A 14,605-nucleotide genomic window follows, 5' to 3' on the forward strand; every position below is an offset into this window, starting at 1 on the left:
TTCCAGGTCTGATAGGTCTAGTTTTTATAGATCTGATTTAAACTTGAATTTAGTAGCTAGGCCAATGGGATTTAAATTCCCAAAGATAGCACACATTTTGGGGCACAAATGAAATAACAAAATAAACACATGGTAAGATCAACTTTTGGTTGATATGAGAGCCCAGTAGGACTAATCTACTTTCTGAAAAATAATTAAGATTCCAAAGTAATAGTACACACATATAAACCAGTTTATTAGATTGTCAGTGATACTTTGAGACATATTCAAGTTATTTTACTTCATATAAACAGGAAGGGAAGAAAGTTTTAAACTTCAAGCTTTGTTCAGCATGTGTGCAGTTAGCATCCACAAAAGCACCATTGGATATGGAAGAATTAGCACCACAGAATTTTAGGACCTAACTGTTAACATGCATCACTGAAAAACTTGGAACATGGAAACAGAAGAAGTACGTGGTATGGTCCATTAGAAACAATACAAGGCAATTTATGATTCGTTTTCATACAGTACGATACAATCACCAATCAATGAGAACCTTTTAAGTACAATACAGGACAAAAAACACTTTGTACCCTGTTAACACTAAAGCAGTTACAGATTTAGAAACATGTTTCTTGTGCGAGGCAGTGGACTGAAATGACCACTCCTCCTCAATTTTTAAATTCAGAGTTATATAGTTACATGATCTCTTTAGAAAGTATTTTCAAATTTATGTCTCTCTACCTCAATGCTGACAAACAGTTTTGTGAAAACTGAAAAACTTGATAAATTAAAAAAACAAAACAAACAAAAAGCCCTGATAGAGTCAAGAAGTACTCCAGTGTGGTGGAAGATAGTCCCCATAAGATCAGTTTGAAATGGATGCCAGTGGCGTTGACACTTGTCTTCCCTTCCGTGGAGGAATGTCAAGCAGAAGCCTTGCACCCTCGATGAGCTTCGGTTCATTTCTTTCACGCAAAGCCTTTATTCCGAAGTGTAACATAAGAGACATTCCTTATTCCTCAACTGTTTTTGTAGTGTCATAGGGCTGTTCCTTATGCTGGATTTGACAACAGTGAAAAGGGTTGATATTCGCTCTGGATTTAGGGTAATTTGTGAGCTAAAGAAAAAATATTAATTTAAATTTAGCATATGTGAAAATTTAAAGGGAGTGTCACTATTTTCACAGTACAAACCCATCATGAATATCATTGAAAACCTTTCTGTTAGAAAGCATGTAACAAACCCTCAATTTTAAGTTGGGTCTAGGCCAATTTTGGCATATTAGAAGATTGCTGTATAAGAAATGTGCAATAACAATAGATAGATACAGGTATATTCAGATCTCAATGTGTTGATGTCAAGGAAAATATATTTGTAGCCACCAAGAGAAGAATATACCTTGAAGCATCTATGCAGACACATGAATCAATCATGTGTCTGCCCAACTTCTAACTCTGGAATAGTGATAACAGGGTTGTTTAAGAAAAAGTACTCAATTACAGTCCAGCAGCAATTTTATGTTGTATATTTTAACAGCAAAACATTTTTGAAAATAGTCAGTACTATACGGTAAGTTTACAATTCACCATTTCTATATTTGTAATACATGCGTTTATTTGTTTTCCCAGTTTAAAAAAAATCCCACTAGGACCAACATCTTTCAGAACAACAATCTAACATTAAACAAAACCTTCTAAGGAAAATATTTAGCATCACAGAATGTTGAGAAAAGTCTGTTACTCAGCATCACAAAATACTCAGTAGATCTACATTTAAGATTGTTCATGCCATGACATTAACACAGCTTTGGGTTAATATATTTTATTTTAAAAAGAAACAAAGAAACAAACCAAAGAACTGGCATGGAATTTATCTTTAGTCTGTCCTTGGTAAGAGAAGACTGACCTCTAGTGAACTTGACTCCTTTCCACAATGATAACTGTGTCTATGAAGAAGCATTTACATTTAATAAAACAGTTTTTAAACTAGTGAGAGAATGGTCACCACAGAGAAAAAAATCAAAGCGAAGTAAAATAATAGACAAATGTTTTTTTCTTAAAGGAACTGCTCCTGAACAAAAAGGAAAGCAAAGTTTGTTCACTTTGAAATATTCTTCTGTTGAAAAACATTCTTGGAGAAAAGTTAGCCTATCCTTATAAATGTCAGGAAGATGTACGGTTTTACTTGAGAAAAAAATTTAACTTTTGAAAACAATGGTCTATTGCTTTTCTGTTGAATCAAATCCATTGTATAATCAACTAGTAATTCTCTGAAGAGAAATAGCTATATACAGCGGCACATCCACATTGCCGATTCCAATTTGATGATTCACCAGGCATGGCTGCCTTGAGCACAGAAGAAGCAGAACTGCTTTCTTAATGGTCTACGGTTACATTACAAAAACCTCAGCTAAAACAAAATTGAGTTGTGACAGGCTGGCTTAATAGTTTTGATTACCCTTATATTGGGCCAACATTTCAATACAAGATAGTACCAATTAAAAATAAGATTTAAAAAATAAAAGCTGTCTAACATCATTCAATGAAAAAACCTTAAAATTTGACATTGTAACCTCAAGTGATTGTAGACTTAGACTAACGGTTTTGCCACTATCACATCACTTTTGTTACTCTTGAGTTTTATTTCTGTATTGTTCATTGGTTATGTTATACAATTTTCTGTTAAGTTAAAATAGTTTGACTTATTACATTATATAAGAAGCTTTAGAAAAACACACAAGTAGGATAAATTTATAAAAGGATAAAGACTATGTTAAGGGAGTTTAGACAAATTCTATACAGGTAAATAATGAGTTCAAGGTAATAAAGTGCCTTCATTTCCAGGTAATTAATTTTTCACTAAAATATTTTAAGGCTTTATAATATCATAAGTTGGATAATATAATTTTGTAATTAATTAGCATTCTTTTATAGTACTTACTTCATTTAATCTTTTAATCCATATTAGGTAATTTTTAATAATTAGGAGCTTAAAAAGATAAAATTTGAATTGTAAATTCTGAATTCATTTTGTGAGGAAAGGAAAAGACGTATAATTTCTAAATGCTGTGATTTGTACATAAGGCTCACGTGTTGCTTCTGAACGACCTAGCTTATGTCATAATATATAGCAGCCAATACCCCTCAAAAATTCAACAGAATATTTAAGCTCGTGGCCAACAGGGCCATCATTTCATTCATTCTATATTCTGTTGTCTTTACATTTAAAATGATTGTGCAGCCTCACATGAAAAAGGCCATAAAAAACCTAAGATGAATTTCTAAAATACAAGCACAATAAATATTTTTTATTGCAGCAGCTTATGTATAATCTGTATTGATGCCAACATCTAATGTCAAAGCATTTATATTTGTTTTCACTTTGCTTCTACCATCCATGAGTGTGTCACAGTAACATACTGGTAACCTCTTAGAAGTATGAATAATAGCCATAATCGTACAGAACTCTCTCTCTTCTCATCAGCTCTCTGGAGGATATGAGGGTATTTAAGCACAACCGTGTACTTAGTTGTTTCGGCAGCTTCAGATTTTAAGACAAATTACAATTATATGGACATCAACTTATTCAACTGGTTATGACCAACAAAAACTAATTACATGTTTATTATATTTCAAGAATTTAGTTATTTTTGTCAGAAAGTTACTGAAGTGAGGCACACAATTAAATGGCCATGATACCTAAAATGCTTTTCCAGTTACCATGGGATTAATTTAAAATGTGCCTTAAATGAAAGGTTTTTGAGGTTAGGATGAAGGAGGAAAGCTAAAACTCAGTGCAAAGAACGGTTTAAGGGAAATATTCCACATAATTAGAAAAACAGGAACTACCAGTAGGAAAAAAATACTAGTCTTAAAATTGGGTTTGGTTTTTAATTTAAAGCCTAGTAAGGGTAATTCCTGGGAATTAAAAAAAATTTAAATGGCATAAACATTTATAATTGCACATTCCTTTACCAAAGTGCCACAAGTTACCATTTTAAAAAATGTATACAATGCTACTTTTCAAAATAGAAGTACATATAAAGTTTTACCTTTTTTCATAATAGTATACAGTGGTACAGTTTCACAAGCTTGGCACAAATATAACCAGGATGATGAATTTCAACTTCCTAAATAGAGTATAGTGTATTTTAAGAAAATAACTGTTAGAACCTTGGCTATGATTAGATTCAAATCCAAGTCTAGCCAAAGCATTCTCATAAAATCTAAAAACATCATGAGAGTTTATTTAGGTAAGTTTTAGTAACACTCTGCCATGCAATGCACAGACATACCCTTTAAAAACAACAACATTGGTTTAGTTATCTTGTTTTAGTCTGATTACATATTATACTTATTCTCTCTAATCACTGAAGCTACAATACATGTAATAACTGAGTTTTGAGAACAGTATGAAACTCTGAGGTTTCTAGCCTTAATTGCTCATTCCTATTAAGCACATTGAAAATGTTTGATGCATGGGCTATTAATTTTTATGCTTCTACCTCTATTCTAAATAGAAACACTAAATGGAAATGTGTAGAAATAATATAATAAGAACAAAAGGATATTAGAGACGAACACACCAATATATAGAACAGATAAAAAGTGTGTGAAAGTTGTCCATATTAATGAATTTGTTAAGTCAGGGGAAGACAATAAAAATTAAGATCTCTTTACTAAGTAATAATTATATTAACATATTTTAAAATAAGTGGCATGCATATAAGGTTAAATTTTAAATATTTTTGTTGTTTGAATGTGATGAAGTTAGAGACATGTCTCATTATAAACTGAGTCACCCCTCCCCCCCAGTCATATTGTTCAGAGGAAAGACAGAATGTAAGATCATGATTCTCAGTGACAGGACATCTGTCTTCTATTATGCCACAGGTTAAACATTGTGGGGTAGTACCTCATTTAATTAGGGTGAAAATGCTGGTAAAAACATAAAAGTGCTAATGTTAAAATTGGGAGCAGTTCATCATCATGGAACATTAAATGACATCAAGAGAGAACCCCCTTCCTTTGCCTATGGTTTGAGAATCTCAATCTTGGGTATAAAGAATGATTATATGAAAGAAGTGCCCAATTCTGTAAATCTTTCATCTTCAGAGGATGTAGAATGGCATAGAAGTTGGTATCCTAGTCCTCTGAGAGAATTAACAAACTTTAAAAACATAAGTCAAGTCAGAAGGGATCAGGCATGATAAATCATTGATAACAACTCCCCCAAACCCAGGATACTGATAGGTGAATCACAGAAAGGTTAGATGTTCATTCTATATAATTTAACAGATCTTATAGTTTCTGAGTATTAAAATAGAATCCCTTGTTGGTAAGTAGTAGTCTTGGAGAGTGACAGCATTTAAAAATTGTTCGAGATACTTCAAATAAACATTAAAATGCAGATTCTTAATAGAAGCTGTAGACATGTGGAAGCTACACAGTGTATGTGATATTCCAACCTGATTCAGCTAATGTAATACCCCAACTAATATAAGATTCCACAATCTCTCTTGCTAATATACAGATATTTTCTTGACTTTGCAAAAGGTATGCTATTGTATTTACCTAATTTAGCTTTTCCCTGGTAGCACCCCTATAGTGGATGACATACATACTGAACATACCTATGAAAGCCATTCCTTCCTACAATATAAACTTGTTTTCTATTATTCAGCTCTTTTACAGCACTTTTCATTTCCAAAATGCCCTGCAATTAATTATAATAGCTATTTCGCATTGTATTGCCATGAGGAAGGCAAAGTTAATAAATTGCTTGTGCAGTGGTGGAGCTATGCAGGTTTTAAAAGATCTTACGTTATCTTCTCGGTGCTGTCGGCAGTCATCTAGCATTGCCCTATGCTAAGTGTCTATACCACATGCTCCTTGGGTCCAAAGACTAGATCTTGTTTTCTGCTGTATATCCAGACCTAGCAGAGTGTTTAGCTCATGCTGTATGCAAAAGAAATATCTAGTGATTTAATGAATGAGAAAATGGGGTTGAGAAACAGAACAAAGAGCCTCAACCTACCGGCCCTCACCACCACCTCCCCCCGCTGGAAGGCTGTGCTTTCCCACTCGAGCTCCTCCACTGCAACAGGGTAGGTGGGCTCGCTCATCCACAATAGGGTCGCACTCACTCCTCAATCACGAAGGCAAGGCCCAGACGGTAGGTGTCCTCCACAGTACCAATGACAGCACTGACTGTTGCTACAACCACTTCTAAAACTTTGGATTGCTCACCTCTCCTTTTGCCCTGTGTTTAAATTAGAAGTTGTGCTTCTGCAGAGGATAAGCTGATCTTTCCTTAAGCTAACTCAGGCATAAAGAATCAAAGAAATAATTCTCACAGCTTCCTTAGCACGAACGTGGAAAATATCAGACGGGAATGGAAAGACGGTTACACATGTACAGCAAAAGGAATCGGAAACTAGTGGTTCTTTAATTTCTTGGAGATTAGCGCAGAAAAGGTAGGATTCTTGTGAAGACAGTGGTTTCAGTGAACCAGGTGAACGCTGAGCTTAAGCTAGATCACGTCAAGTCTCTCCGAGCTGTAAAATTCTATACTGTGCTAACTGGTTCCTCCTTTGATAAGATGGGAATCTGTAGGGTACTCAAAGTTTATTTTATTTTTAAGGGGGGAAAAAAGGATAGTTAAACTCAAAAAGTGTGATGTTTTAAAACTTTTGAACAGTCATTCACACTTATGAATATTAAAAGTTGCCTTTAAACTGCCATTACTTCTTTTGCAACAATACCATGAAAAGCCTTTTAAATCCTGAATACATCTACTTAAATTATGTCAATATAATGTGGATATTGTAATACTTTATATTGTCAGCAAAATTAGGAGCTCAGAGTTTGCTCCTATTCCTGTTCCTGTTACTTTACATGAGCGCGTGTCTTCAAGAGCAGGCCTTACGTTCAAGACCTCACTCCCAATGTCAAAGAGAGGAAGGTAACATTATTTTTTGTAAAAACTAGAGCTCTGGTTTTAAACACATCAGTGGAAAAACAAATGGTTATGATGTTAAGTTTGGATCCTCTAATTTAAATTGCTATACACGTTAATAAAAACAGAGCTATTAACTAGAACATTTTGACTGAGAAGCAACAAAAACATTATTAATTCCAAAACTAGAAAGCAAAAATCTAGTTTTTACTAGCCACAACCATAAAAACATAGGAGAAAAGATGATTTACTATCAGCTTTAATTTCTGGTTAGCTAGGGCTTTTCAAAACCCTTTAAGCAGCGTGTACTCACTGGAAATCAGGCTCATATCCTTCTAGCACTAAACTGATATCATTACTCATACTCAAATGGGAACAAGGGCCATAGTCTCATTTTTCCACATGGCAACAAAAATTATTGGCAGTTAATTAAAATTAATTACTACAACTAAAATGATGATAAACTGCTTAGAGAATTCTTGCATACTTCTCAAAAGTAGTTAATCATCTTTATAGTTTAGAATATATATCCTTGAAGCTTAGAATGATAGCTCTGCAAGTCCTCCTACGGGTTAAATTAGAGAAATGAGATTCTCTTGGTAATTCAAATGTAACTGCCTTTTTGTAAGAAGTAAGACTTGGGATAAATTCTACATTAAAGCAGGTCACATTAAAGGGATGTTTCAACGCAGCATTTTTTGAGCTATCAGAATGAAATATGAACATGGTAAAATAATCTAGGAACCTGGAGAAAATAAGTATGACAGGGAAGAAGGAAAGCATGTGTTTTTAGTGGTAGGTAGAAAGGCAAAAAAAAAAGAAAAAGAAAATAAGTGAATGAGAGGGATTCAGAGAATGGGGATAATCTGAAACTTTATAATATTCTCTCAGTAATCTGGCAGAACTTCTTATTTCATTTGAGTGCCTTTCCCCATAAGACTGATATAAGCACTGTAGTGCTATACGATTATTCTTTCCCTTGCCAAATAGTTGTATAAACATTGAAATGGCACACTAACTTTCCATAAAGTTAAGAAAGTGTCAAAATTCAAACTCCTTTCTAGTAAGAATAGAATTCTACTGAAAAAGACAACAGCAGAAAATAGAAATTCACCCTTTAGAATTACTAGCATGCAATTTACTATGGCCCACTAGTCATAGTATAATCTTTGCTTACATTTATTGCCCAGAATCTCAATGAATCTTGGCTTAAAACTGCAAAATTCAATTAGAACTTTCAGAAAAGCAAAAATACAATCTGGATGTTGCTTCCATTGTATCTCTCTCTTTTCATTTATACAAATTATGACTCACAGTGAGTGTCTAATAATAAAGCCAAGTTCATAAGGTCTATGTTATATGATTTTAAGAGTGATAAAACCTACTGAGGTATCATCATATTGATAAACAATGAAAGTATTCCTTCCAGCATGTTTTGATAATAGAGATATCATTAAAAGTATCTCCTCACCTGAAATTACTTTTCACATTTACTTCCAAAGGTCAAAGCAGAAATAAAAGTGAAGAAACAATAACAGTTCTGTGGCCATTGCAGCTGCTGAAGTGCACTTGCCCAGTATCTCTTTTTTTACTAGAATAATTTAGAGTTTCCCCAAACAGTACCTCTTAATGCGCATAACATTAATAAAGGTGGGCGAGTTGCTTGAATGTTAGGAGTACTATCATTTAATATTAATATTAGAGGTTATTTTGTTCCCTCCATTATTACATGTTTGCTGCCATGATTTTAATAGCAGTATGTGTCAATTTATATACTCAGTGAAGATCTGCTTATTTCTTGCCAGTTTTAAAGAAATATCATCAGCAATAAAAAGGAACTTTCTATTGATAAAATGAACAACATGGATCATCTTAAAACTATTAGGCTGAGTGAAAAAAAAATATAAAAAATATATGTTAATTTATATGAAATTCCACAATAGACAAACTAACCTATGGCAACAGAAATCAGATCAGTGATTGCTTTTGGAAGTCAGGATGGGGGGACACTGGGAGTGTTGACTGGGAAGGGGTCATGGGAATATTCTGGGGTGAGAAAAATGTACTTGTGTTGATACTTATCAAAACTGACAGAATGGTATATTAAAATCTGAGCATTTCACTTTATGTAAATTATATCTTAATAAAAGTATTAAAAAGTATTGCTGCCAAGCACAATATCCTTGCTGAAGCATAAGAGGTTGGATGGCATTTTTCTTTTTTTTTTGCATTTCAAAACTTCTCTCTGCACACCGTTCCCTAGAGAGCAACATATCCTAGAAGGGAATCCATGATTAACAGTGCACAGAGAAAGTGGAATTTATCTCAGGGCACTGAACCAAAATAGGCATTTTGTTACTGAAGAAAAAAGAAGACAAATTCTTTTATGGACTATAGTAAATGTGTCGGTTCTAAGAAGGGATCTAAAACATCTTATGTTTAAAAAGTACCCTAGGACAGAAAAGGTTTTCCAAGTCAGATTTGTCATTGTGAAAATACTGGTTTATAAAGCCATAAAATCAATACAAACTTGGTTCAAATGCTACTTAAAAGTGATTATAACAGTATGGCCTTCAATCTTTTTTTGGTTCTCCAAGGATGAGTAGATACTGGTGGAGCAAGTAGCATTGAAAGGAGGCTTATTAACTTAGAACATTTAGGTGGGAAGGGAACAAGATTTTACCTTACGCTACTTGGTGCATAATCAACTATATATATGTTGTATCACATTTTAAAATCATTTTGAATGCCAGTGATTGGGGCCTAATTTATGATTACCTCACTGTTTCAAATCTAGGGGCCACGTGTTCATCAGCTTTAAAGAGGTTACATGCAGAGTCAAAATATCTCATGAGTTCCCAATTTCCTACAGAAATAACCTAGTAACACTATCTGACAATTCTAGAAATAAGTAAGTAAAAATATTCCACTGGTTCTGAGAAGAAAATAGTAATATACTAAATAGAATTTATCTACAAGAAATGACAAGTATTCATGGGCAAAATAAAACTGTAATCAAAAGTCAGATAATTGTTTCTCCAATTTATTTGTTTTTGTAATTCTAATCAAAGCCACCAAAAGTTTATGCTGTCATAAATCCACATTACATACAAAAACATTTAAAATATATAATTTTGCTATTCATCATCTTTACTTGAGATTAGAAGGGAAAAAAAGAAAAAAGTAAGCAATTTCCCTAGCACAAAGCCTGGCCTATGAGAGGAAACTCAGTAACTATTTGTTGAATAAATGAATGAGTGCTTTCATTTCCCTCAAATTGCCATTTCCTACCTCACATATTGACTTCTTACTGCACATTATAAATTCAGTATGATGGAGAAGGAAAAGCACAGGGATATCCTTATTTAGTAAAAGAAAAAAGCAAACAAAAAACACATTGCTCTGAAATCCTTAAGCCACAAGTCATTGCTGCTACTGCTACTGTGACATAAAAATCACTTAAATATAAACACAGTCGTAAAACAACAATAAATTGGTACAAGATAACCTATCTTTTTAGCTTTAAAATTTTCCTTTTAAAAACTCAATGACATTAAAGGACATCGTTTGCTTCTCTAGAATGAACAATAAAAACGTAGGTAGTTAATAGCATGGATAGCTGTGTGATGGTTCATGAAAACATATCTGCGATAGCGAAAGGTTTAAAGGCTTATTAAGTACCGAAGGAAAACAGAATACCAAGTGGTAGAAGATAGAGAAAAATATAGTTCAAGATTATATGAAACGAAATGCTTAGTGTCAAAATGATGGTCCACAGGAGCCTCTTTATGACAATGACTGGGCCTAAATGATAATGGTTCCTTTATTCCTTTACTAGCCTGAAACCAACTCTCAAGCTATTTCTCAGAGGCAAAATGAACCACAAACATAATTTTGTAATAAACAGGTGAGAAAACTCCTGTAGCTGAGAGAAGAAAACATTTCTAATGAATCTCACCATCTCCGTCTGATTTTGAAGCAAAGTAAAAGACTTTGGGGAGTGGAAGGACCACTTAATAAGGTCTGGTTCAAGCTCTGCAATGACTAAATTATTTTGAACAAGTCACATGACTTTTTTTCCTATGTTATAAAATGAAGGTGTTACATTACTCCAAAGACTCCTGCAGGCAAAAAAATCAAAGTTGATGGCAGATTTAGACAAGAAAATCTTAAGTTGTCAAGTCACTATGGATCCCTACACCAATACGAGGACACAGGTGAATGTTACTCCTTCTATTGGGCCAGTGGTCCCCAAACCTGGCAAACTGCCCAATTATCATCTTTTAAAAGAGGAAACAAAGCAGTTCTGAGTTTCTCCAGCAATAAAAATATGCTGTGATATTTTTCAGCCTGTGGGGTAGCTTGTTCATTTTCTTAATGGCATTTTTTTGATGAGCAGACGGAGTCTACTTTAAATTTTTAAAATAACGTTACTGCTTTTTGTTTTCAGTCCAAGAAATACCTGCTTACACAATTGTGCGCTTTCATATTAGACTGAAAACAGTTTCAAAAGTTGATAACCCAACTCCCATGCTATGCTATACCTGAGCATTCCTGTGTAAAAGGAGGCTCTCTTCCAATTTTGCATTAATTTTGATACACTTTCGAGGGAATGGCCCATTTTCTGGGTGGGTATTATTAATATTTATAAATGCTTATTGTGTGACAGAATCTTTGCTAACAGCTTCATGTACTTTATGACATTGAATTTTCTTTCAGAGAATTCTGGTTGACTATGGGTTCTGTGACAGCAAGGAACCTTATGTTTGTTAATGATCCATCCTCTGGACCTAGATGATCACCCAGCACATAGTGAGTCATTAATAAATATAAACTGAATACTGACTGAACAAACTCTCACAATAACTCTATAAAGTTATATAATTTGCCCCCAAAATTCACAGTGACAGAATTTGGACTTGAACCCAGGACTGGATGACATTAAAGTCTATGTTCTTTACCATTCTGGACTAGGACCACTGAGACTGCCCAGTAACTTTGGGGGGAGAAGGGGACACAGCACCGAAAAATACAGGTGAAATTACTGCTGTTGCTTAAGAGGGTGAAGGAAATGGATTAAAATTATTGTCATTTCATTCCTGTCATAGCAAAGAACAAACTTGGAACTTCTATGAAGCTCCTTTTTGATAATCCTAGGCAAATTGATCTTTTTACATTTATAAATATGTGACAATTTGTGCAGATTGAGCCAATATGAAACTTTTATGGCCATAGGAATATAGGGACAGAAAAATTCAATCAGCATATCAAAATTTAGAATTCAGCCTGCTAATTCCTCAGTCATGATGCTACTAACCCATTGTTAACCGGGAATGCCGGGAGCAAGGTCATTTTATTTAATGGAATTTCCCGGTCGACAGAGCTTTAACTACGTTTTTAACCCTATTGAAATAGAATACTATTGAATCTTAAATAAATATAATATAGTGAGCATGGTTAAATTGTGTGTGTGAATGAGAATACTTGGTGCTCTAGAACCTTCATGGTTAACAATTATAATCACCATATAATAATGTATATAAAGATGTGGGTTCCTGTCCGGCCAGGCATGGCTCAGGGGTTGAGCATCAACCTAGGATCCAGGAGATGGCAGTTCGATTCCCGGGCAGGACACATGCCCGACTGCGGGCTAGATCCCCAGTCGGCAGCAGATCAATAAGGACTCTCTCATCACTGATGTTTCTATCACTCTCCCTCTCTCTGAAATCAATCAAGATATATTAAAAAAAAAGAAAAAAGATGTGGGTTCTTGAATTAATTTGACAAAAACTTAGAACATCCCTTTCAAACAAGTTTTTGGGAAAGCCTGTTTCCAACTTATTATGTGATCATTTATCTATTGCTTATAAGAGTATAGAGAAAAATTATCTTGTTAAATTTTGGTTATTAACTAAACTTACTTACAAATGAAGTACTGTAGTTTTATCTCTTAAATTTTCAAAATAACATTTTTTTTTTTGAGGTTACAGTGCAATGCAGATGCCATGACAAGACTTGTGTCAACAGGACAGGAAGGAATCTACCTGTATTCTAGTCATTAGGATCGAGTTCTGGAAGGTTCACTAAGGTGGAAAGCCCAGGCAGCAAGACTAAATAATAGAGAGGGATCAAAGACTCAATGATCTGAGGCAAAGATGCTGAATCTAGGCAAGTGGTTTGTGTACATTGAATATCAATATAATGACTTGATGTGTCTTCTGCCAGGGCTAAACCCGATAGCTGATTGAGTGCAGAACTGAACCTGAAGATGTGACAAAAACAGGAAAATATGTAGAATACATTAAAAAACAACTATTTAATTTAGCTGTAAAAGCATGTGTTTAATTGTACCAAATTCTGATTTGAAGTTAACTATTTAAAATTTCTATAGTGTTATTTCGAGGACTTCAGTGAGTGGTGGGCTCTTTATAAACCTTGGTATTTGACTATGTCACTAAGTGATCTTAGTAAGTCATTTAACCTTCCTGGCCCTGCTTTCTCCACTTAAGTAAGGTCAGTGATATTGAGCTAAACTAACCTAAGTCAGAATTTCCATTGGAATGAAATGAGATGCAATATGTGAAAAAAAATTTGAAAAATATGTGAAATTATATGCAAATTATTATAACTTAAAATTCCATATTCTTTACATTTAATTTAATTAGAAAATACTTCAGAATTAATGGCCAGTTATGGAAAAACCTTCAGGGCAAATGAATCTTTTGTACTAGTAAGTAATTGAATTTATACCTCATTGGCTCTTCATTGCAATGTATCTACAGTGAAAATTATTATGACTTCTGATTTACTAATAGTCACAGTAGAATCGGGCTTATTTCATTTGGCTTAGACATTAGTGAAATATTCATAGTTGATATAACACTGATGGAGTTCTGTAAAACCAGACATATGGACAGAAAAGGAGTTTGTGAAGATATTTTATGTGTGATGAGAGTGAAATAAATGAAAATAGAGACAAATACAATAGCCTAGGGAAGGGCTAGGCTATTCCTTGCTTTCCTCAGCCTCTCCCCTACTGACTCCCCCACGGTCGCGCAGAAAGCACAGCAGTCTTTCATGACGAGCCCGCGTGGGGCTTCACAATCATCTCCAACCTAGAGCTCAGGAAGTCATCGCAGCTTGAACAGAGTAGGCACATGAGATGAAACAGAATTATCATTTTCATTCTAGGACATCAAGAGAAGACTGAATTACTGTTTAAAATAGTATCGCAGTGGTTCTCTAAATTTGCATCAATGAATATATTTTGAGCACTATAACAGAATGTAGATAATTAATCATATTTAAAGGATAAATTGTTAAAGGGAAAATAACATACAGCAGTTTATAGTAGATAGTTTCAAACACACTTCTCATATATACCAACACACTGCCTGACACGTGGCAGATAATCAGATTAATATCTGTTGAATAAAAATATGACAGTTTGATTAAGCTCCAACAGCTACTTTGAATCAAATAATTTTGGACATGGCACTTAAAGCTAATGGCAGTGGAATATTTTTATTTTGTAAATTACTGTATTTCTAATCCTCAGCATAGGGTCTGGCACAGAGTAGCCACTCAACATCCATTGAGTGAATGGAACAGTATCATTTATCTATAAAGCAAGGGAAAGAATATTTTAAAGTAAAATTCAGGA

The 14,605-nt window shown here is 34.1% G+C and overlaps 1 protein-coding gene across 2 annotated transcripts in view; it reads right to left on the minus strand.

Moving 5' to 3' along the window:
• Nucleotides 1–215: 215 nt before the first annotated feature.
• PURG (purine rich element binding protein G) overlaps nucleotides 216–14,605 on the minus strand; it is a 31,436-nt gene continuing 17,046 nt past the window's right edge. Inside the window, exon 3 of one of the 2 annotated variants that reach the window (XM_081129513.1) lies at nucleotides 216–1,102. In XM_081129513.1, the coding sequence (XP_080985639.1) occupies nucleotides 998–1,102 (105 nt within the window). In that variant the 3' untranslated portion in view covers nucleotides 216–997. Of the gene's footprint in view, nucleotides 1,103–9,118; nucleotides 14,130–14,605 lie in introns of those variants that run through there. The other variant, XM_081129514.1, reaches the window with a different exon arrangement.

Source organism: Miniopterus schreibersii, assembly GCF_964146895.1.
Source record: "Miniopterus schreibersii genome assembly, chromosome: 2".
Lineage (NCBI taxonomy): Eukaryota > Metazoa > Chordata > Mammalia > Chiroptera > Miniopteridae > Miniopterus > Miniopterus schreibersii.